This window comes from Berghia stephanieae, chromosome 5 (genome assembly GCF_034508935.2).
Source record: "Berghia stephanieae isolate SIO BIC M18660-M18661 chromosome 5, UCSD_Bste_1.3, whole genome shotgun sequence".
Taxonomy (NCBI): Eukaryota; Metazoa; Mollusca; class Gastropoda; order Nudibranchia; family Aeolidiidae; genus Berghia; species Berghia stephanieae.
Genome location: NC_088364.1, coordinates 55,233,956 through 55,258,025, shown reverse-complemented (window position 1 = coordinate 55,258,025; position 24,070 = coordinate 55,233,956). Strand labels below are relative to the sequence as shown.

The following is a 24,070-nucleotide window of genomic DNA, read 5'->3' as shown; positions in this document are numbered from 1 at the left end:
AAGACACAGTAAGTACCTCCCTGCCCACTATGGGAGGTCGGGAACTCCACCCAGGATAATATACCTAGCTGACTAGACAGTCTAGTTTTGTTTTGTCTTTGACGCTACAAATAAAAAGGTTTTTTTGTTGTTTTTTTTAACGTCTGCGTTTGAAAAGGAATAAAAACTGTTTTTTTCTAGGAACGAAATAAAACTTATTTTCTTTTTTATTGGTTCTGTTTTTTGACGTTACAAATTCTATTTTTACTTTTAATTTAATTTTTAAAATTAAAAAAAAAATATCAGCACTTGACAGAATATATCAAGCAAAATCGTACTGTCGGAAATCCGACAATTGTTAGAAGATTTACAGGCCTGCTTATGAGACTTCAAAAATTAACCAAGGTGCCTCATAAAAACATGACAGTTAATTTTGTTTGAGTAATTGAAATTGTTATTATCTTCAGGTTTTAAACATACAAAACTCCTTTGAAAAAGTAAATAATCAAAGCATACAAGGAAATGCATCATTTGAAAGATAAACTCAAGGTATGTCATAGGATTGCATATTGTATTAAAAGACACTCTTCAATTTGTTAGATTTTAAATCGTACCAATTCAGCTATTTCATTGGAAAGGGGACCAGATGAAGCTCTTTAATATTAAAAAGTTTTAAAGACCAATGTAAACAAATACACAAATATAATATAATCTTTATGGTGGCACAGCCAATCACACCACAGCATACTCAATTACTGATTAGCCAATACTTAAATCAAGTTATAGTTATATTCATTCATCCATTCATGTAGCTCCAAGGCTTTGCACATAATTCTAAGAAATGTAGTACAACTATGAAAAACAACACTGAATCAAAGTTTACCCATACATTAACAGAATTGATATTCATGCAGACGTTATCAATGCCTTAAATTCCTTTTCAAAAAATGATTTGAGGCGATGAATAATTAATTTTAAAACATTCAATCATTTTTTAAAAAAAATTAAATTTCATGGTTTCCCATGGATACATGGAAGTGAAAAAGTGTTCATTAGATAAAGTGAATACTACTCGTCAGATCAGAACTGGCTATAGGCTACAAAATGTCTATGTTTTTCACATCACAAATTATAATTATAAAAAACATATTAGAGGGAGGTATTGAACTGACAATGAAGACAACTACCGTATTTGGAGCACATTCATTATTTTTATGGACAACAGATGAGTGAATAAATTGCTAACATTTTCTGCCAAAATCTACAAAAAGCCACATTATGATACCTTTTAGCACCATGTTTGAAAGATACTCAGTCTCAATTAATTATCTTACCTCAAGAATCCTTTCATAGGAATGTGCAAGTGGTAGATAAGACAATATAAGGTCTTCAGGAGAAAGGCCCGCCCCACAAGCATCCTGCGATGAGAAAACACATCATTCATGATTGAAACTGCAGCACTTGAACTTTTATAGTGATTAATATCCACTTCATGTGTTCAAAGCTCAATGCAAGGGGTCGTAAGCCAATAGAAACAATTAATATATTTATTGAGATACGACACCTGTGACACACTATTACAGTTTTCAAAAAATGACAACCTTGTTACCAGCCAGGTTCTCGTTTGAAACCTGAGGGCTGTGAGAGAATGTGAGTAAAGAGCCTTTTATCCAAGGACTCAACTTTGCATGGTCTTGAATAGAACTTGAACCAGGGAGCTACAGGTCCAAAGGCGATTGTCATACCACCAGACCACAGTGCCACACATTTTTAATTCATTAAATTACTGTAAAGAATTTGATTTCATATATCAAATAATCTTGTGTCAATTGGAATAATTTGAATAACAAAAAACAAAAAAAGAACAAAACAACAACAACAACAACAACAACAACAATAAAAACCAAAAAACAACTTATTATACTTTTGGTACCTGATAGACAACATTTTCTAAAATTACAAACCTCAAAACAAATAAACAAGAAAAAACAAAACAAAACAAAGAAAAAAACGATATAACAGAACTAGAGTCCATTGAGCAATAAACTTGAACATGATTTAGAGACAGGAGTAGACCTGTTTTGGTTTTTTTGGGAGTTTAAATTGTTTCTTTTTTTCTCAAGTCATTCTGAAGTAATCCATTCCTCACCAACTGCCTTAAAGCTCCTGCCATTGATCCAATTATATTTCGGTGGGAAATCATTACTCCTTTGGGAGTACCTGTAAGAAAGAGTAGTTGAAGGAAAAGGATGAAAGTAAGAGATGACATCACACTATATATTTTGCTTGTTATTCTTCATTGCGTTAAGATAATGAAAAGCATCTCTGAACAACATATTTATGTAAAGGCTATTTATAAATCTATTTACTTAGAAAGTCATCTATTAAATAATTCTGAAATAAATTCATTTTCATTTCAGTCTGAATTTAATCATTGTTCATCAATTTATTGTATAAATAAAAAAATAGAATAAAAAGGGATTGTTTTGAAAATTAAAATAGGGACTACATTTTTTAGGCAATATTATCTCAAAATTTACACAAATATACAGTTTATGACTATTTGTGTGAGAGGAATAACACAATATTACACAAAACCTCAGAGATGTTAAAATGACATTCAATAACTTTGACAAAGACATTATAAAGAAATTGAAATTAAAAGAGTGTATGATACATGCAATGTTTAGTCTGTAGGGACTGTCTACATTGCCAGACTTTATGGAAGAAATTATTTTCAAAAGCCAAAATAAACTGAGCATAAATAACACTCCGAATATTAAAATCCTATCTATATTTTTCAAGCATTAGACATATACAAATTTGATATAACTTTGCATATGTGTAAATATATGATTGCTATGTATGTCCGTATATTCTTCAAGAAAGAATAATATGATCTGAGAAGTAACGAGTCATCAAGTTTCAATGCTTTTTGCCTTTTCATCTGTTTTACTGATAGTTATATATTTGTCAATAAAGACATCAAATACAATTATAACTTAAAATAACGACAAATGATCTAACTATGGCTGATGCCCCCCCCCCCCCCCCCCAATCTTCCCTAATCAACTATATCAAATGATTTTTATCATTATTACCTGTGGTTCCGCTAGTGTAGCATACAATGTATAAATCATCTGGTTTGGGAGGCTGAAAGCAAAATAAAAAATTGAATAACATTTCTCAATCTGCAAAAGACAAGAAATTGATACTTTAAAAAAACAAAAAAAAACAGAGCAAAGTTATAAAATGAATCTAACTGAAAATAATTTTAAATTAGCTTTAAAAGCATCCTAGACTATACATTTAATTGTAATAGATTAATAAATTCAAAAAATGAACACAGTCACAAAGAGAGATATTTTCTATTTGGAACAATTTACTTACTGTTGGATCTACTTGATTCTTTTCTCCTGCTTCCTGAAAAAGATATAAAGAACAAAATATAAACCAGAGCTTTCTATTCAATTCATAAACTAACTGTTACATTTATTTAAACTGTGTAAGAGCTATGTGGGATTTGTGAGAAAGGTGAAGGACTAAATGTAGGTATTCTCGCTCACCTATTATTTCCAAAGTACAGCCCTTATTTGATGCCCACTGCTTTTAGAACATATTTTGTGCTTCCCAAAAACAAGATTCTCGGGTTGATATCTCTTCTTTCATCTCTACTAACCTCTACTTCTGAGAATTGTACAATCTTGAGCCCCTCAGCAGCACACAGTGTCTTGCTCTCTTCACTGATAGCCTCAAACAATATGAGTGTGTGCAAATTTGGGTACTCCTTCCTTCGGTCCAACAGCTTCTTCACCTTGTCATTGTTGTCACATAGGATCATTGAAAGGTCGGCTGACAGTGAAGGTGAGGAAAAAAATATATACATCCAAAGTTAGTGACAAAGATTTTTAAGTCCTATTGCGAAATTTAAAAAAAAGTCAATTCCAACAAAGATTGGAACCCAAGCTTTTCTTGAGACAGACTTGAGTGTCCTATATGGTTATTGTTTAAGCTCAAGGACATGACTACAAACTTCAATGTAGCAATTTTCAGTCACCCATAGTTGTAAACATTTTGTTGGTTGCAATCTTATAATTTTGAGACTTCTGATAATGCTTAATCTAAATTACATTTATATAAATATCATGGCAGACCCCATCCACCTACTTAGACAAATGTCTGATTCATTGGGAGCTATCAATTAATTTCATAGAAGCAGATTTTGATTAGAAAAGTCAATGAATTCAAACAACTTTTATTTCCATCTCTCTTGTGAGACAGATTCTGACTTCTTTGTACATCCAACAATGATTGGGTGGCTGAGTGTGTTAGAGCAGGTGAATAGTAACTTATGACAGACTAGCAAATTATAATGTCTGTTCAACACTTTAGAAACCAGGACAAACTGGAGATCTACAAGCCTTATGGATCTGAAGAAATCTATTGTGAGATAAATGTGTGGTGTTATGATTTCCCATCGATCAGGAATGACAATACTTGAGTTATTCATCATCATCAATTTATATTTGAGACTTTATGTGTGCAATAGCTATTTCTATCTTGATAATAACACCAACAAATAGTATTCATTCATTCAATAATATCTTATACAGTAAGACTAACCTTGATTGATGATAAATCCACAGGCTTCAACTCCCAGAGTGTCGTACAAAGGCACCCCTGTCAGAGAGTGCCTTATAAAGGCTTGGTCCGCAATAACGTACTAAACAAAAAAATATTTGGGTTTTTAAAAAAATGAATTCATCATAAAAACTTTAATTTAAAAATGAATAAATCTGTACAAAATTCTTTTTTTTTGCAGAATTTGCTCACAAAATTTATTCCAAGACAATTTTCTGTGAAAACAACACAGTTACAACTTCCAAAGACAATAATTCTATTTCCAATTATAAAATAAAATAAATAAAATCAAAACAATTCAACAACACATTTGACTAAATCACCATTCTTAGCATTCGGCCAAGGACTTCAATTAGGCTACTAACCAACATACAGAGACTACTAAAACGGTAGAATGAAACATTTGTAAAAAAAGAGTTTCAGTATCAGATCACTGCAGATGCTTTTTAAAAAAGAAATCAACACTGCACACGCTTGCATGCGATTCTATCTTTTCAATTTCAATCTTGTCTTAACTTTCACTTCATTTACACTTGCTTTGGGCATTACAAATGGCTTTAATGGCAATGACTCTGCTCTAAAGCCAAACAAATGGAATGCTCAGAATCAACTGCTGAGGCTTTCAAATAGACTAATAAGTTAAAATGCAAGTAAATTAACACAGCTTGAATGGAATATATAATACTGATTTGGCCAATGTCTTTTTTCTGACAAAGATGAAATAGGACTTATAGGAACTCCACAATACATTTGGAAGGAAGAATTCCAGCATATTCAAGTATTCGACACAAAATCCTATCTACAACTGCCTTACCATAATCTTTTAAAACCTGTTTCTCTGCCCAGTACACTCAATGATTCCTTACCTCAGGTAAATAGGACTTCTAGGAACTCCACAATACATTTGGAAGGAAGAATTCCAGCATATTCAAGTATTCGACACAAAATCCTATCTACAACTGCCTTACCATAATCTTTTAAAACTTGTTTCTCTGTCCAGTACACTCAATGATTCCTTACCTCAGGTCTATTTTGTGAGTAGACTCCAATCCTGTTGGTGTTTTCAGGCTTCACCCCCATTCCCATAAGGCCAGAGCCAAAATTGACAGCTCTCTGGTTAACCTGTAGCAGAGTTGCAAAATATATCCAGATTTATTTGTTTTCAGAATTAACATAATCGAAATCAAATGTTGAGGCTCTACTAATTCAAGTTGCAAGGTTTCATGACATTTACAGGTAATCTATCAATACACAACTTTTAAAAATTAAATTATTTTCATTTATCTATTTATTTCAGTTGTACATAACTGCTTAATCAAGTTTTGACGGAATATTTTGCCAGCCAAATTTGCTTCAAAAAGGGAACAGATGAATATTCCAAGAGCAAACGATCATTGTTCATAGTTTGAGATCAAATGCATCACGCTTCATTTGGGGGGGGGGGGGGGGGGAGGGAGAGAGAGAGAGAGAGAGAGAGAGAGAGAGAGAGAGAGAGAGAGAGAGAGAGAGAGAGAGAGCCAGAGAGAGCCAGAGAGAGAGAGACAGAGAGAGAGAGAGAGAGAGAGAGAGTTTCACCTCTTTGTAAGTGAGCCATTGGTATGGGGTGGATGAATCTGGCTTCCATCCCAGACATGGACGGTCTCCTGAAGATGAACATATTGAAAGTCAATTGAACTGTTTTGGTAACTGTTGTGAATGTCTTTGGAGAAAAACAACAACAACAACTAAAAGAAAAACAAAACCGGACAAGATAACATGTTACTCTTGCTTTTGTAATTTCGGACGATTTCCCAACAACAATGTGAACTTGTGAGTGCCACATTGAAAACGAATTAGAAAATTTCGAACGCAAAGGTTAAAAAATCCTTTTATATGCCCCATCCATGACTTCACCTCTCTTATTTCTGATTAACTGGTTTGCTTTGTCTCTTTGTTCGTGGCTGTGTTTTGACCGAAATAGAGGCTTGATCATTTGATCTCAAGAATAAGGTATCGATGTAAACAAGATGGCATTAGGTCAAGTCAAATCCTTTCTTTCATTTTTAAAAATTTTCTTCTTTTTTTTTTAATATTAAAAAAAAGGATATGAGTGAGGATAAATGTCTTGAACACCTCCGTTTCTGTTTTGTTTTGTTGCATTTTTGCTTTCTTTTTTTTTTTTTAATTTTGTTTTATCTTTTCTCTTCTTTATAACATTGAAGGCGTGTTTCAAACATTTATGGCTAAAACCAGTCATCGTTAACTTTCATGAATACAACAAAAAACGGGAGGGGGTGGGAAGAGGGGTTCAGCCAATTGGGGTATAATGTGAGGCTTTGTGGTCTTGTGGTGTGAGACTACATTCAGACCTGGAAGGCGGGGCAATGTCGAGCCCTTAGTAAAGGCTCTTTACTCACACTCTCACCATACTCAAATAGCAAAATGAGTCTGTTGGTAAATAGGCAACACGCACACACACACACACACACACACACACACACACACACATACACACACACACACACACATACACACATTTATAAATTTTCGCCTATATCATTATGACAATCTAATATAAATATGTATTCTGTGTTTACTTGAAAAAGGCCACGGGCCGAAAAGTCGTTTGTTTTGTGTTGTTCATTCATGAGTCAGATTTACTCCCTTTACCTTTATCGGCAAAATGAGTACCTGGCCATTACCAGCATTGCCTCAATCGTAAACGTTGTAATAGCATTATGCAGTGTCCTAAATAAAAGTTAAAGAGTTGCTGTTGGCTTAGGACCGTTTGCAAAACGCTTTGAGCATATTTAGTGAATATTGTGCTTTACAAACGCTCAAGTATCTTTTTAAAAATTGAATTGTTATTGTCGACATAGTAGACTAAAAATAAGATGGCTTGGTGATAAGGGGAGGGTAGGGGGGGGGGGGGGAGAGGAAGAAAGGATAAAATAAAGAGAGAGAGAGAGAGAGAGAGAGAGAGAGAGAGAGAGAGAGAGAGAGAGAGAGAGAGAGAGAGAGAGAGAGAGAGATAGAGACTCCATACCTGAGACACGTACTCCTCGAAGGAATGCTTCGTAAACTGTGTTGACATCCTCATAGTAGATCTCCAGAAGTTTGTTGTTTTCACACAGTCTGGACACTCGTGCCCCGTCTGTCGTCTGGAATACAGCAATAATGTCAATATTATTGAGCAATAAATTGGAGAAGGGAATTTGGTTTTACTTCTAATTTAAAGGGGCAGAAATCTGCAAAACTTGATCAATGAGATTTAACCCTTCTCTCTGCAAAACCACGAGAATGCGGGGGAAAGATGGAGAGGGGTGGAAAAAGAGGCGTGAAGAGGAAATCTGTGAAGGAGGAGGCTAAGAGAGGTGAAGAGTATGGGAGAGACGTTGTAAGGATAACTTTCTGTTCGATGCTATTTCTAGAATTTTCTCAAGACCTTTGATGGCATTAAGTTTCAATTTCGTTGTTTGTTTTCTTTCTTTTTTTCTTTCTTTTGTTGATGGCGCATTTGCTTTAATCTTTTTTTTTCTTTTTTTTTTTTTTGTCTTATGCGTTTTTTCTTTTGTTTTTTATTTCATTTATTTATTTATTTATTTATTTGGGGGGGGAGGGGGGGGTTTAGGATACTATCATTGTATTTGGCCGTCTTAAAGAAAAGTCTGATGTCAGATTTCTTTCCTGTGGCGGCGATATTTGGGAAACCGTTGAAAACACAAAAATATTCTGATCAACCAAAGATAATATGATATAAATTCGTAAATCTAAAATAAGATCAAAAATACACATCATACATTGAAAAATGCAAATGCTCTTAAATGTTGCAATCGATTAATATAATTTAGATTAAAATGAGTCTGATGGCATTGCTTAATAAGGTGCCATAACAGAGTAGTGACGAGTAGCTTCTGGTTGTGATGTAGGTACATGGCTGTCGTTTTAAGACTGACCATGAGGGATATGAAAATCCTTAATGCTGTATGACCCAAAGCCGAAACTAAGATATGTTTTTTTTTTAACGCCCGAAAACTACAGTGCCTTCACCTCTGACATAAACACTAGAATAGAAACATTGTTTCTAACACATCTGTCCCATTCCTGTAACACTACCATAATTCTCTCCTCCCCCCCTTCCCCCCCCCCCCTCTCTCTCTCTCTCTCTCTCTCTCTCTCTCTCTCTCTCTCTCTCTCTCTCACACACACACACACACCCGAACCCTCCCTGTAATTTGTGATTATTACGCGAACCATTTTACCCAAACAATTCCATGTCGGTAACTTCCTAAATATTTTTCGTTTAAAATTCAATAGACTCCTCCCCCCCCCCCCCCCCCCCCCCCCCCCTCTCAAACAACTTAGCATAGTGCAACTCTCTCTCTCTCTCTCTCTCTCTCTCTCTCTCTCTCTCTCTCTCTCTCTCTCTCTCTCTCTCTCTCCACATACACTTCATCTCTAGCCTTTCTTTCTAGTTTTCTATTCGTTTTCAATAAAACTCCACCTCATCCAAAGATAATGATTGGGTATTGATTAAATTACAGAGGCCGGGCGATAGTAAAACCACTGACGTATTGTCAGTGCGGTACAATAAGAAAAGGAATGTATTTCTGTTGAATGGTAATGCTTGATCTTAAAATTTTGTGCAATGGTGCAACGTAAACGGTATATTATATACATTGACGAGCAGAATGTAGAGCGGTTAAATATATATAGAAGCCGGAAGATTGCCGAATTAAACGACGTGGCTCGCTTTATGTTGTTGTTGTGGTTGTTGCAGTAGCAGCAGAAGTGAAAGTGGTAGTAGTAGTAGTAGTAGTAGTAGTAGTAGTAGTAGTAGTAGTAGTAGTAGTAGTAGTAGTAGTAGTAGTAGTAGTAGTAGTAGTAATAGTATTAGTAATAGTAATAGTAGTAGTAGTAGTAGTAGTAGTAGTGGTAGTGGTAGTGGTAGTGGTAGTGGTAGTAGTAGTAGTAGTAGTAGTAGTAGTAGTAGTAGTAGTAGTAGTAGTAGTAGTAGTAGTAGTAGTAGTAGTAGTAGTAGTAGTAGTAGTAGAAGACATTCATAGCAGGGAACAGTTGCATCCGGACCCCGTTCCAAACTCCTGATCAGTCAAGCGTGTCAAATAGGTCCAACATAAAAAAAAAAATAATAATAGTAGAAAAATAGCACTGTTCGGGTCAATAAATCGTTATCGACACGCACGCAAACACAAACAAACAAACACACACACACACACACACACACACACACACACACACACACACACACACATATATATATAAACATAATGGCATCAACAACAAATCCTATCGCCTATGAATTTTTAAGGCTTTAGCTTTACAGGAGCTTTGAATACGTGGAACCCTCCATTGATTTTTAAACTCGAATGACTGCAGCATGGTTCAAATCGCGGGGTGTGTGTGTGTGAGAGAGAGAGAGAGAGAGAGAGAGAGAGAGAGAGAGAGAGAGAGAGATAGATAAAGAGAGAGAGAGAGAGAAGGGGGGAGGGGGGGGGGAGGGATCCCCACGAACAAAACAATAATTTTGCAATTTAATGGGACGAGTCTCTTCTTTTGAAAACATTTAATCATAGGGTTTGACAACGGTGTATACAAATCAGAAATTATTATTTTTAATTAAAAAAAAAAAACTTGGAAGAAAATAAAGACAAAGCGTCCCGATAAACTGTTTTATAAAAAGATTTTTAAAAATAAATGGAAAAAGTGGACAGGCGGGTTAGACGCATTAGTGTTGCCGGCAGAATCTACCATGTAAATATTATACACGATTCAGCTTTTTTTTTTTTTTAAACAAACGCTTAAAATAGTTCAAAGTTTAATATGCTTATAATACATTAGTTTCAATTATTAGGCTATTGGAATTAGCTGCGAAAACATGGGAATTATTCAAAGATAAGGGTCTCATCTATAGCACACGAACATGGTTCTCAAATTTACTATCCCACATCGCCAAAAAAAAATATCGGGAGAGAAGTTTCATAACATCGAAGACAAAATGAATACAAAAAAAAAACAAAAAAAAACAATTATTAAAAAGTAAAATAAATAGAACCCAACTCATAGAATTCGTGAGTGAGCATGGTAAAAATAATCTAGAGTTGAAACAAGATGGTTAATGCGTACAAGTAGGAAATAGAGTTTTAAAGAGAATAAAGGAATGGTGAATAAATAGCTGATTATGTGATTAAATAACGAAAGGAGTAAATTAATGGGATAAGGAACGAAGGAGCAAATTATTATCATTAATGAATGAAAAATGAATGTATGTAAATCAAATGCATCGTGTAAATGAATGAATGAACGAACGCATGAATGTATGAATCAAATCTATGACGTTTTAAGTGAATAAATGAAATGAATGGGAATGAACTGCATTCATGTATGAATGAATGAATGAATGAATGAATGAATGAATGAATGAATGAATGAATGAATGAACGGATCATTTAGTAATGAATAAATGAACGAATGAATGTCAGTCAAATGAACCACCAATCATCGTTCCATCTCAATGTTTGAATGAATGAAGATTCGTGAACGAGTAGACTTAGACATGAAGTTGAGAACACAGAATGTATAAATGAATGAAATGATGATGGGTGGTAGTACGGGTTGTGTTGACATAATAACGTGTAAATGAACGAATGGTAGTATGGGGTGATTGATTTTATCATGTTTTGTAAAGCCTTTAAGTTACCGCCTTAAGGTCATAGTCACTCCATCTGCTACTCCTCATTTTATCAGACTGGTGCCGGAGACGTTCGTAAGGAGGAATATCAAAACTACCGTGCGACTGTAAGCAGCCCATTGTTCCAGCACTTGAAAAAGGAAAAAAATGACCTAAAAATAAGGTTCTTGAGAAATGGCCTTCAGAAAATCCGCAAGAAGAAAGAGAAAAAAATGTAACGCCGAGAATAATTATCGTATAGAGATGTAAAACATCGTGGAGATGACGTAAACGAATCGAATATCATCATGTCTTTAATATCGAATAAAGCTGGAAATAAGGATAGTGATTCATTTTGTAAAGCTTTAGAATCAGTCAGGTGAGCATGGTTCCAAAACGTCAACTATAATACGAGCTTGAGTTTCCGACATGACAACTGCTCACTTGGTATTAAGTCCAATAAAATACACGACGGAAATGAAAGATAATGTTTTCTATAGTTGAGATTTTTGAGGTTAAAACTAAAACGGGTCGTTTGAATCCAAATCCGGAATTCCACACCCACTGAAAAAACAAGGGATTGCAAGAGGTTATCCTTTCTGTTCGGACTAAGACAAATTCCTCACCATACACAAGAAAAAATAATGATGATAATAACATAACATACAGTGCCTTTGAAATATCAAAACCAAATTGAACGAAACAAAACAAATAACCCTTTATTTTAGTGTTTCGCGATGAAAGAAAAAATGATGAGAAGAAATGTAGGACGTCTTGGCATTGGACATGTTAATCAAAAACTACTCTTGCCCCATTAAAAAAAAACACACACACACACACTTAAAAATATGAGACACATGAATGGCACACACTCAATCGATACGATCACAACACAACACACGACACACGCGCATTATCGGCATGAATCGAATGTCTCTATCCCAGGCTTCATCGCTACTCTACCCCGGTCTACGGGGACGGAGTGAGATGACAGTACTTAAGAAATAGGGGGTGGATGAGGAGGTGAGTGGGGTGGAGGAAATGAGAGAAGGAAGAGATATTGAAATTGAAACATATTTATTTATGATATAGTTTTATGAATGGATGTCAAATGGCGATTTTTTACACTCCAAAAACAAATCAAAGAAAAAGACTGCCAAACCACTTACACGGTGCCGTCCCTTTCGCGACAGTGACCCTAAAAAAGCATTCATATAGATTAAAAGAGGGGAAGAGTATGTGGAGGATATGGGGGGAAAAAAGGAGGGCGAGAATGTAAGTCGGGAAGCATGATTACAGCATGGTGGGAGGAGTTGTATCGAAGACTGGCTGCGACTCACTTTAAATCGAACGTGAGGATCAACGGATACCAGCCATTGCGTTGTATACAAGGTTACCAGAATCTATATTTAGTTGTGCCATAACATGCATAGAGAATACAGGACTAGTAGTCTGTGATAACATGTACTTCACCATCATCACTCTTACAATTATTGTTATCATGGTTTAGTCGTTGTAATCATCATCGTCATCATCATCATCATCATCATCATCATCATCATTTTCTTAAGCATGATGAATCAATTGATTGGAGGGTTTACATGTCATTGAATATAAATATTTATGCGTATATAAGAGAGAGAGAGAGAGAGAGAGAGAGAGAGAGAGAGAGAGAGGGGGGGGAGAGAGGGGAGAGAGAGGGGGAGAGGGGAGAGAGGGAGGAGAGAGGGGAGGAGAGGGAGAGAGAGAGAGGGAAGAGAGGAGAGAGAGAGAGAGAGAGAGAGAGAGAGAGAGAGAGAGAGAGAGAGAGAGAGAGAGAGAGATCGATCTAGCTCTCGTTCTCACTCATGAGCAGCACTCTCAAGTGGTTCAAAACAACTCGTCCGTTCTAGATCATTTTTTTCTATTTATAGATAGTATGCGCTTGGCTAAGAAGCTCATAACATTGCCATCCGGAAGTAAAACGGACCAACACACAAAACTGTGTGTATCCGTGAACGTTAAAAGTCGGGTTAATACAGTTCAGTGAGCATTACTCATAAACGCGGATGGCAAAAAAACAATAACAAAGACCTGAGTGACGTCATCTTCGAACTATCTATAGATAGTATGCAGATGACGTCACTCAGGCCTTTGTTATTGTTTTTGCCATCCGCGTTTGTGAGTTGTTCTCACTAAACTGTATTAACAAGACTATAAAAGTTCATGGTTACACAGAGTTTGTGTGTTGGTCCGTTATACTTCCGGATGGCAATGTTGTGAACTCTTTGGCCAAGCGCATTCTATCTATAGACAAATGACCGAATTTCAAATTCGGATCTCGTCATTGACCTCAACTTACTAATAATAACAGCAGGTTATTTTAGGATGCCTAGTGTTGAAAGAAGCAACCCATTGATTGCATCATTACTTTTGCACCAATGCTTTCTACGTATTCGTTTTGGTCTATTATTGTATTTTTTCTTCTTTTCTTCTTATTTCTAAATTTTACTATTTCCATGTTGCTTTTTTCTTTTCATTATTCTCCTTTTTGTTTTATATTTTGTATTTGCTTTTTCAACTGTTATTTCATTCATTTATTTATCTATTAATTAATCTTATCTATTTATCTACCTATCTATCCATCCATCCACTCATCCACCCACCCATCCACCTACCTACCTACCCACCTACAGGCAGTCGTTTATTTGACATTCCTGCTTATCCTTACTAAATTTGAAAACTAAATAGAGACGAAATGCATCATTTTCACAAAATCAGATATGAGGAGAAAACCAACAAACCCCCCCCCCCCCCCCCCCCCCCCCCCCCCCCAAAAAAAAAAACCGAAAAAAAAAAAAGAAGACACACAAAACAAAACAAAAAAACACGCACAAAACTGCAACAACGAAACAAAAATAACATTTAAAAAAAAGAAAGATTATTTATGGTAAAAGATCCCAAATTATCAATGACACTGACACAATAACAAACAAAAAAAGACATCACAGATGAGGATTTGAATCTGGCAGGAGCTCGGCCACGGCGATTGATACACAATGGTGTGTCAACCGGTGCGTAAGTCATCATTGTAATCCAACGACAAAACTCGCCGCTTTCACATCACGTGACTGAACCCGCTAAACATAGTGGGTTACCTCGTCCACATAATACACAGAAGAATCAATCAGCTACACCACTAACTCACTGGAAAGGATCGAATCATGGTAATACCAATAAGGGTTTGGTGGTACTCATTAGCCAAGGTTGGACAATAATTGAACCAGTGGGTGATAATTGTAATTACACGCGATCCAGTTATATATGGGAATGCTTGTTATAATATTTATTCTGTTAGGAGATGAGAGAGTAGGGGAATACAGAGAGAGAGAGTGGGGGGGGGGGAGAGAGAGAGGGGAGAGAGAGAGAGAGAGAGAGAGAGAGAGAGAGAGAGAAAGAGAGAGAAAAAAGGGGGGGGGGGGGGAATGGAGGAAAACTAAGAAGGAGAGCGGTAGATCCACTAGGGATAGACAAGACCAACATTGATAGATAAATAATAAATAAATCGATTTCCCAATCTGGAGCAGTTGACTGTTTTAAATTGAACCAAGAACATTTTCTAGTTCTTAAAATTATTGCGTTCTTTCAGATTCCCTTCTTTCAGATTCCCTTCGGAATGCTATTACGCATATAATATGACCTTTTTGAGCTGAGTCGCTATGGGGGACCTGTGGTCATCACATTCCTGTCTCTAATGTACTTAGGCGAAGGATTACAAATCTTCTTCTTTCAACTCCCTTATTGTTACAAGTCGCATATAACTCACATACATGTTTTATTAGTCTTTTCTGGTCGCTCTAAATCTTATGGACAAGCGCATTAAAGACGGTATGCTTCGTCTTTGTAAGTTAAATGTATGATGTTCCCCGGAAGAAAAAAAAATGAATTCACTTAATCGCGAATAAACATTGTGCATAAATTATGAGATTAATCTTTAGTTGTCTTGTTCTTTAGGAGCATCCTTTTATTAAACAATAATTGAGACTCTCTTCCTACATCCATCCATCAATCCATCAAATCACACACACACACACACACACACACAGACATACACACACACACACAAAACACAAACACATCCATATTGATCCATCCACCCATCTATCCAAATATATAACCTACCTTTTAATAATGAACCAAATTAAAATCTAGGCAAATGCATTAACTTTCTTTTAATTTTCAGTCTATCATCCACACAAACCCATTCTTCTATCAATCATTCAACGATTAATATACTATTCCTCCATCCACGGTGATTGTTGTTGTTGTTGTTGTTGTTGTTGTTGTTGTTGTTGTTGCTGTTGTTGTTGTTGTTGTTATTATTGTTTTTGTTGTTATCTGTGCCATGGTGGTAGTGGGGGTGGTGGTGGTGGTGATGATGATGACGACGACCATGACGACGATGATGATAATGATGATTATGACGACGGTTGGCAGTGTTTTCATTTAAACAGCATGGCACGAGCGAAATTCAAATTCAAGCCAAACGCACTCAAAAACAAAACATTTCTAGCGTTGTGAAAAACGCAAGTAAATAGAACACAAGACACAGGTCGCATGTCAAAGAAAGAATACCATCTCTATCATTATAATGATGACGGTGACATGTATTAACCAGAGAAATTAGCACAGTAAATTATTAACATGAGGAACCTAGGCGCTCAATTGTGACAGATTTTACTGAAACATTGATTTAAACGTGTTCCACAGCTCGAAATGTAAAATAAAACCAAATTAAAAGGAACAGATGAACCGATTTAAAAGGTACACGATATTACAACTCTAAATACGATTGGATTGCAATTAAATATGTAGGAATACAATAGGGCCATAAAATAACCCAAAATAGAAGACTTCAGAATATGCCGATAAGCCTGAAAAGTTATCATTAATTCAAAACTTACTACTTTCGTTGACTGTTTGGCGTCGTCCATGAGTCTGGTATAGCGAACAACCGATTTATCCTGCTTTCTGGTCCCCATCGTTCTATTTCTACTTCTATCACTATTAACCGGTCTATGCTTTAAAAATAAATTGTACTCCTCCAAAGGTTTCGGCTGATGATCTTGGTATTGTTCTCGGATCTTTAAAATACAGTAGCCTCGTTTCTGTCTTTGTTGATGTTGTGGTCGTCTTTGTAGTGGTGGTGGTTGTCGTATCCTGCTGCGCTTGCAGAGCTCAGATATACCTCTACTACTACTACTACAACTGTAAGTGTTGCTGATGATGTTTTTACTATATACAGATCTCTCATTGGCCGCAATGACAACGCCGCGACTACAATGAACCAAACGATTCAAACTAAAAACTGGTGCAACAAAGGAACGCCTAAAGCGGTGATGAGTTCTGACTGCGACAGTTAATATCATCAACACTGAAAAGTTTGAAAATTGTTAATTGTTATCAGACTACTTTTATGAGAATTACAATATGTTACCACCATGTGTATAGTATCAATACGTGAAGTAATAAATATCCCACTATCATACTCATACATAAGTAAATAGGCAAGCCGAAAGTTTATTCAGTTTCATTTCACGTTATGTCTCAACTGCCTCTACATTGTCCAGATACCCGATATAGGGATTGCTTTCGAAAAGTTAGCAGCTAGCGCAACAAGGCATAGAATATTCTTTAATTAATAAATTAGGTATATAAATTACATATAAAAAGGATGATATAACTATAACTGATATAGTGAGATACGGAGTGAAGGTAAAAATGATCAAAATATAGAACAATGGGGGGGGATATCAAAAACGAGACTCGGGACTTAAGTTACGTCTCAACAACAACTATTTTTAAGATGGCGATAGTCTTGATCATACTTCCAATTAGCAACCGCTGTCGGCCAAAATAAATTATCTTTGATAATGTATTTGCTATAATATACGTAAACCACTATATTTCTGGGACCATTAAGATCAACAATATGTAACAGTTATTTGTAAAGAATCCAGTTAAGATAAAAAAAAACTACCAAAATGGATACAGGTCTATGATGAAAAACTGGAAGGTCTTGATGTTGTCTCCGATGACTTTATCTTGTCGTTTGTCTGTTTTCAAAATTGCATTTTTATGTCAAAGACACTTAATAGCACCGAAAAGGTGAAATGAAGGTGTGAAATGAAGATGAAATTATTTGAAGTAGTCTACCAAATGTTTTGACTGATTTTTAAGATTAAAGCCGAAAATCGATGGTTATGTTTAAATAGTAAAAATGTAGAGCGACAATGTGCGTTGTGGGGCCTTGAAGTCAGAATAAAAAATTAAAGGATCATAATTATTCTTCGTAAGGTTTTTGTAACCAAAAGTACAATACAAACGCATAAATAAAACAATCTGGCAAAAAAAAAAAATGTTAACAAATTTATAAATAACCCCCCCCCCCCCCCCCCAGTCGACTGGTACATTCCATATATTATAATTGTGAAAACTGTAGGGGATCACACTAATTATTGATCGAACTTGAAAAGGGGAATGGTGCATGCTGCTGCACCAGTGCTCAAAGATGCATATAATACGAAAATTAATGAAAAAACATCATGTATAGTTGGACTGGGGGATGCCCTACCATAGATTTTTTCATTTTTCGTTGTTTTTGTTTTTGCTGTTTGTTTGTTTTTGAGGAGGGGGGGTTGTTTATTCTTTTAAGGAGTGCTTAGTAGTAGTAGTAGTGGTAGTAGTAGTAGTAGTAGTAGTAGTAGTAGTAGTAGTAGTAGTAGTAGTAGTAGTAGTAGTAGTAGTAGTAGTAGTAGTAGTAGTAGTAGTAGTAGTAGTATTATTATTAGTAGTAGTAGTAGTAGTAGTAGTAGTAGTAGTAGTAGTAGTAGTAGTAGTAGTAGTAGTAGTAGTAGTAGCATCAGCAGCAGCAGCAGCAGCAGCAGTAGTAGTGATACGTTTTAAACTAGCTATTTTATAGCATTCGTGCATAGGAATACTTTGCGACGTTGGAAAGGAAATTAGAGGTTCAATCTATAAACTATACATACCGATCCTGCTGCTGATTGGTTCTTGTAGTCGACGTCCATTCCAATCATGCTGAGGGACAGAGTGGACTTACTCTTCTTTGGATTGTCCTTAACGACTTGGGCTTGACTTTTATGTTTCCTGTGACCTTTGCTCATGGTTGTTGTTTTTCTTGTCGTTTATTTATTCTCAAATGACTTAATCCGTGGGTTACAATGTTTCTGTTCTAATTTCAGATACTTTTCCCTAGAGTGACGGCGGAGATTGTAGTCAACTGAATTTGTTGGACTCACTGACTAAAAACCAATTGCACAATATCAATAATGGATGAGAGTCCAATGGTATGACCAATCCCTGTCCTACGACAAGGTGGTGGAATTAAGGAATCAATTAATTGTGACGGGAATAAAGGTGACCGGAAAAAAAAAAAACGAAAAAAAAAAAAAAAAAAAACAATAGTGGCGATAAAACATCGATGTCAGCGGCGGTGGCCGTGGTGGTGGTGGTGGTGGTGATGGTGATGATGATATGCTGCTGCTGATGATGATGACGATGATGACAATGACATCGAAGATAGTGTAGCGGTAGAGATATGGCGTCAATAATAATAATAATAATAATAATAATAATAATAATAATAATAATAATAATAATAATAATAATAATAATAATAATAATAAACAATAACAATAATAATAATAATAATAATAATAATAATAATAATAATAATAATAATAATAATAATAATAATAATAATAATAAACTGTCGGCCAGTGTAATTTTAAAATGAAATTTAAATTGATTGAAATTGATACAAAAGCGTACCAAAAAGCCGATGTGTATGTATGTTAGGCTAATTACATTAACGCAAGTCCTATTTTTAACGACACGCCCTAAAAGTGTGATAAACAATAAATGCCGGCTCATCAAAGCCTATTTTAAAGAAGATATTGATGCTTTATTTTATTTTTAAAAAGTGAAAAAAGCAAGCAAGTAAAAAAAAAGGGGGAAAAGCCCAAAAAAAAAAAAAAAAAAAAAAAAAAAAAAAATTAAAAAAAAAAAACAAATACAAAAAAAAAAAAACAGCAAAAAAAAAAAAAAAAAAAAGAAAAAAGAAAGAAAAAAAAAAACCACACACGATTTTCGATCATATTATAAACATTTAAGTTTTCTGTGTTGATTCTATTGATCAAGCGGTAGAACAGTGGGTATTTTATTTAGACACATACTAATGATAATATTACATGTGTCGTTTGCTAAGTTTACCAATCGCTGCCATTTTAAACATGACGATTGTCCGAGGGGCGTGGTTATCTAATTGTCTATTGAGTCATCACAGTGTACACTTATAGTTTTCCTATGACAAAGATTAAAATGCTTCAATCAAAGCAAAGTTGGTTTGTTTGTTTTAATTGGGCTTTAAACCCTAATCATCGCATGATCAAATCTTTATAAAAATCACTTATATAATACTACGATGTCTGGGTAAAAGCGACCGTTTGATTGCTTGCGAGCTTTGGTGCTTTATTATATTTTGTCATTATTTTATTTTATTATATATATTTTTGTCATCGCTGAAGGAGGGTTGGAACCCCTAATGTATGTTATTTGTAGATTGAATACATTGAACGTCGTTTTTAAAAAAATCACATTTCATCAAAAAGATTATACGATTCCAGTGAATCAGACATCCTTATATTGCTGTGCGCTTTAATTCCTAGTTTTTCGAGTTGCATTGACCGATGTTCAACGACCTCCTTGCTTTTGAGTTGAGTACCAACTTGCGTAGCTTTTGGCATCCATTGACAGACACCTCTAGAGATAAAAATCTGATAAAAATGAGTATTTGTATTACGCAACTGGCTATGTGAAAAGGTGGCCAATGTCCAGTATGCCGACAGGACATAATTACCGAATTATTGATGTAATTACAACGAAAACTCCGCTTCTTGTAATGGGAGATGTGTGTATAAATTACTATGGTTATGAAGGAGTAATGTTGGCGGGCGCACCTGTACCCTTTTCGGCCAGTCATGTGCCGCGAACTTGTTATTTGTGTGTGTGTGTGTGTGTGTGTGTGTGTGTGTGTGTGTGTGTGTGTTACGTGTATGTATGCATATATGCTTGTGTATGTATGTGAGTCTGTGAATGAATGAATGAATGAATGATGTGCCGACTAACAACGAAAAAAACAAAAACGGAACAACATACTGACAACCAAACTACATAAACAGATTTTTTAAAAAAAGTTATTAAATATTATTTGGAGACGCTTGTGTATGTATGTGTGTCTTTGTGAATGAATGAATGAATGATGTGCCGACTAACTACTAACAACGAAAAAAAAAAGGAACAACATACTGACAACCAAACTACATAATAACCAGATTAAAAAAAAAAAAAGTTATCAAATATTATTTGGAGACGCTGTTATGTTCAATAATAAAATCAATAATGTCACAAATCTCATTTTTGCCAAGATGAAAATGTACCATAATTCAAGCATTCAAATATTGTTCTTTTATAATTATCATTTAGTCAAGAGCGCGTAAACAATACGAGCTAACAATCCACACCAATTCACAATTTAATTTTTTACACGGTCCTGATAAGGTTTCCACATCCCATAATAAATAATATTGATACATATTTTAATCCCGATTAGTCTTTTATGATACAACAACTATCGCAAGGATAAATGAAAAAGATGAGATTAAAAGAAAAAAAAATATGAAAAAAAAAATAAACGTATCTGTGTATTATTGATAAATAAATGAAGAACCATCAATTTGACGGATGCTGTAAAGACATTTTTAAAATGAATGAATAAATGAATGAGTTAACGAATGAAGAGAATAACTTATGAATGAATGGATAAATGAATGGATGAATGTATGAATGAATGAATGAATGAATGAATGTTTTATCGTAAAATCAAGGTAACTTCAGCACGAGTTCACGAAAGATCGAATCCACTTTTAACCCCTCATACCCCCCCCCCCCCCCCAAATCCCTTTTAAATACCCAGAGATCAAGCTACAATTATGGATATATGAGAAAGCTCCAAGAATGCATAGATCCATGAATAAAAAAATAAAAAAACAGAAGGGAAAAGAAAAAAGAAACAACTAAAAAACAAACCACGTCACACGATATCAATTGAACACAAAACACATACGATGTTCACATCAATCAATATTCAAATCGAATCGTACACGACCACTGTCGTTAAAAACTGGATAAACAAATTTAATCATATTATTTAATATAAATAGTAATTCTATAAGTCACAGTTGCTCGACGGTGCTTGGAGGTTTTTACCTCTTCAATCTGTTGCTCTCCCACATCCGAATGAATACCTGCAGTACGAAATGTGTGTGTGTGTGTGTGTGTGTGTGTGTGTGTGTGTGTGTGTGTGTGTGTGTGTGTGTGTTGGGTGGGAAGAGTTGACCCAAGCAGAACGGGAGAGGACTTGGACCGCGTCACCTCAGTTCAACTCTCAGTGAGATAATAATAAACGACAAATCCTATGTTCTGCTGTAACTACTATAAGGAGACGTGGAATTATAAAACTGTCGTACTCTGGAAAAACACATATTTAAAATTTTGGCCAGAGAGAGAGAGAGGGAGAGAGAGAGAGAGAGAGAGAGCAAGCAGAAGGAACTTTTGGTCCCAACTACAAGATATATATTTTTAATAAAGATAAAACTTGTTGAGTAGAAAAGAATGGTACTTGAGCGCATATTATAACTACCATTGAATAATTATTCAATCCTGCTGACCACGAATGAATAATTCATAACAACAGTTGTAGTAGTTATTGTATTCTCCTGGCAATTACGGATTTTATTTTTTCTTTTCAAAATTTCAAGCAGTCAAATTTCAAATGATACACGACGTTAACGCGACAGAATCTGAGAGAGAACGTCAAATGCAAGCAAAATAAATAGCGCCAGGAATAAAAATTCGATAACGTGAAGGTGCTCCTGACATTGCAGCGAAGAATTGTCGATCGCTGTACTATGCGCGCAATCATCTTTTTCGATAAAATCATCGGGAGGATTTGCTTTTGTTTTTTAAAGGTTATTTAGTCTTGTTTTTCTTTCGTAATTTAAAATCAGCAGCAGACACACACCTATTATAGGTTTCGAACCGTTTTTCTTAACAAAAAAGTTCTCCTTTGATGTGCTCACACACATTCGTCAAAGTTATGTAATCTTTAGTCATCTTTCAGGAAATGTCTCGAGGACAGGACTATTCCGTAAGGCTTATTTATTACTCTACTTCCTCCTCGTCGTCATCATCATCATCATCATCATCATCATCATCATCATCATCATTATTGCAAATATGCGCAGTTTGTCGACATTGTTAAATCAAGCCTATAATTGTGTTCGATTATCAGACCTGCAAATTATATGCAACCTAGACAGTGACACAAAGCACGCCACTTCAGATTTAACTGACAGCAATTTTGAAATATCCTATTTTCAACGGTTTTAAGAGCCCTTTTTCTTTATACCCCAGAAATGGAATGACAAAAGCTTGTTGACAATTAATATATATTTTTATACCCCAGAAATGGAATGGCAAAAGCTTGTTGACCATTAATATATATATATATATATATAATATATATATATATATATTATATATATATATACGTATTGTTTTTGTGGGGGTTTTTTTGTTTGTTTTGTTTTTTTTCTCAAAAATGGACTTCGTGTTTTTAAGTATGAATCGCATGAGTGTACTTTTTGGCTCAAAATCCACATATCAAAATAAATTAATTAATTAAATAAATGTGTTTCGTTTTAGTTCGGACAAAGAACTAAATAAAGAATGGCATCTGCGTTTCCATTATGATAAAACAAACAAACAAACGAACAAACAAAAGGGAAATATAAAATATGAAAACAGACCAAAAGGCCTGAAAGTAAACATCAATTTTCATTCCCATAAACAGTGGCTATCAGTGTATTATTGTTTATTCCATACTGAATTATGAACGCGCGGCATCGTCATTTGATTAATACTATGTAGGGTTAAGTATGTTTCAATGTTGAAGTTAAAACAAGTGATGAAAAGGAAACGAGACCAATTTTAAGTACCCGCCATCCCGTTTGTTAGGTTTGAGTTTGTACGGTGGACGGGACAATTCCAACGGTGACTACTGAGACCAAGAAACCAGCCCTATGCTTCGCTGCATCTATCAAAGTAACCCAAGTTTGCATGACATATCAATTTTAGAAGAAAAAAAAACCAAAAAAAAAACCGTTAAAGTACACCCCCCCCTCCCTTCCCCACATCCAACGAACCGTAAACCTACAAAGCGAGAATGTGGAGTTTTGAGAACAGGCTGTGACTTATTTCAGATGGAGTTTGTTGAAGGAAACTATGCTAAACAATTAAATAATGATAAGGCCCAGCAAGCATGTATGTCGAGCAATTGATAAAGACGGAGACTTGAGGGGGAATAAAACACGACTCAACGAATAAACTATGTAGATTTTGAATTAAGCGGATTGCTAAGAGATAAATGTTTTCCATTATATAAAAATCAAAGGATATGTCTTAGTGATTGAATTTGAATGATCAATTTCCATGTAGCTGCAACGCATTCAGCTCTGCAGAACACCAAAATTATAGATTAAGGGAAGAATATTTTGTACGACGCATTCTTCATCGTTTATCTATTCTTTTTTTTTTTTTAAATAGGGTTGGGGATCAACATTGTTCCGTACCGCCAATGCTAATTTTTTATCATCAAGTACA

The 24,070-nt window shown here is 35.1% G+C and overlaps 1 protein-coding gene across 28 annotated transcripts in view; it reads right to left on the bottom strand.

Annotated features, from left to right (window-relative positions):
• LOC144973240 (long-chain-fatty-acid--CoA ligase 5-like) overlaps positions 1 to 24,070 on the bottom strand; it is a 91,907-nt gene that overhangs the window by 26,235 nt on the left and 41,602 nt on the right. For 9 of the 28 annotated variants that reach the window (XM_078915419.1, XM_078915418.1, XM_078915417.1 and 6 more), the window contains 9 exons: positions 7,646 to 7,760; positions 6,196 to 6,263; positions 5,641 to 5,742; positions 4,603 to 4,702; positions 3,659 to 3,831; positions 3,370 to 3,402; positions 3,081 to 3,132; positions 2,129 to 2,199; positions 1,314 to 1,397 (listed from right to left, as the gene is read on the bottom strand). In XM_078915419.1, the coding sequence (XP_078771545.1) occupies positions 1,314 to 1,397; positions 2,129 to 2,199; positions 3,081 to 3,132; positions 3,370 to 3,402; positions 3,659 to 3,831; positions 4,603 to 4,702; positions 5,641 to 5,742; positions 6,196 to 6,263; positions 7,646 to 7,760 (798 nt within the window). Of the gene's footprint in view, positions 1 to 1,313; positions 1,398 to 2,128; positions 2,200 to 3,080; positions 3,133 to 3,369; positions 3,403 to 3,658; positions 3,832 to 4,602; positions 4,703 to 5,640; positions 5,743 to 6,195; positions 6,264 to 7,645; positions 7,761 to 11,317; positions 11,852 to 12,003; positions 12,092 to 12,195; positions 12,253 to 16,230; positions 16,701 to 17,306; positions 17,416 to 18,318; positions 18,655 to 21,436; positions 21,837 to 22,049; positions 22,213 to 24,070 lie in introns of those variants that run through there. The other 19 variants (XM_078915427.1, XM_078915432.1, XM_078915437.1 and 16 more) reach the window with 19 other exon arrangements.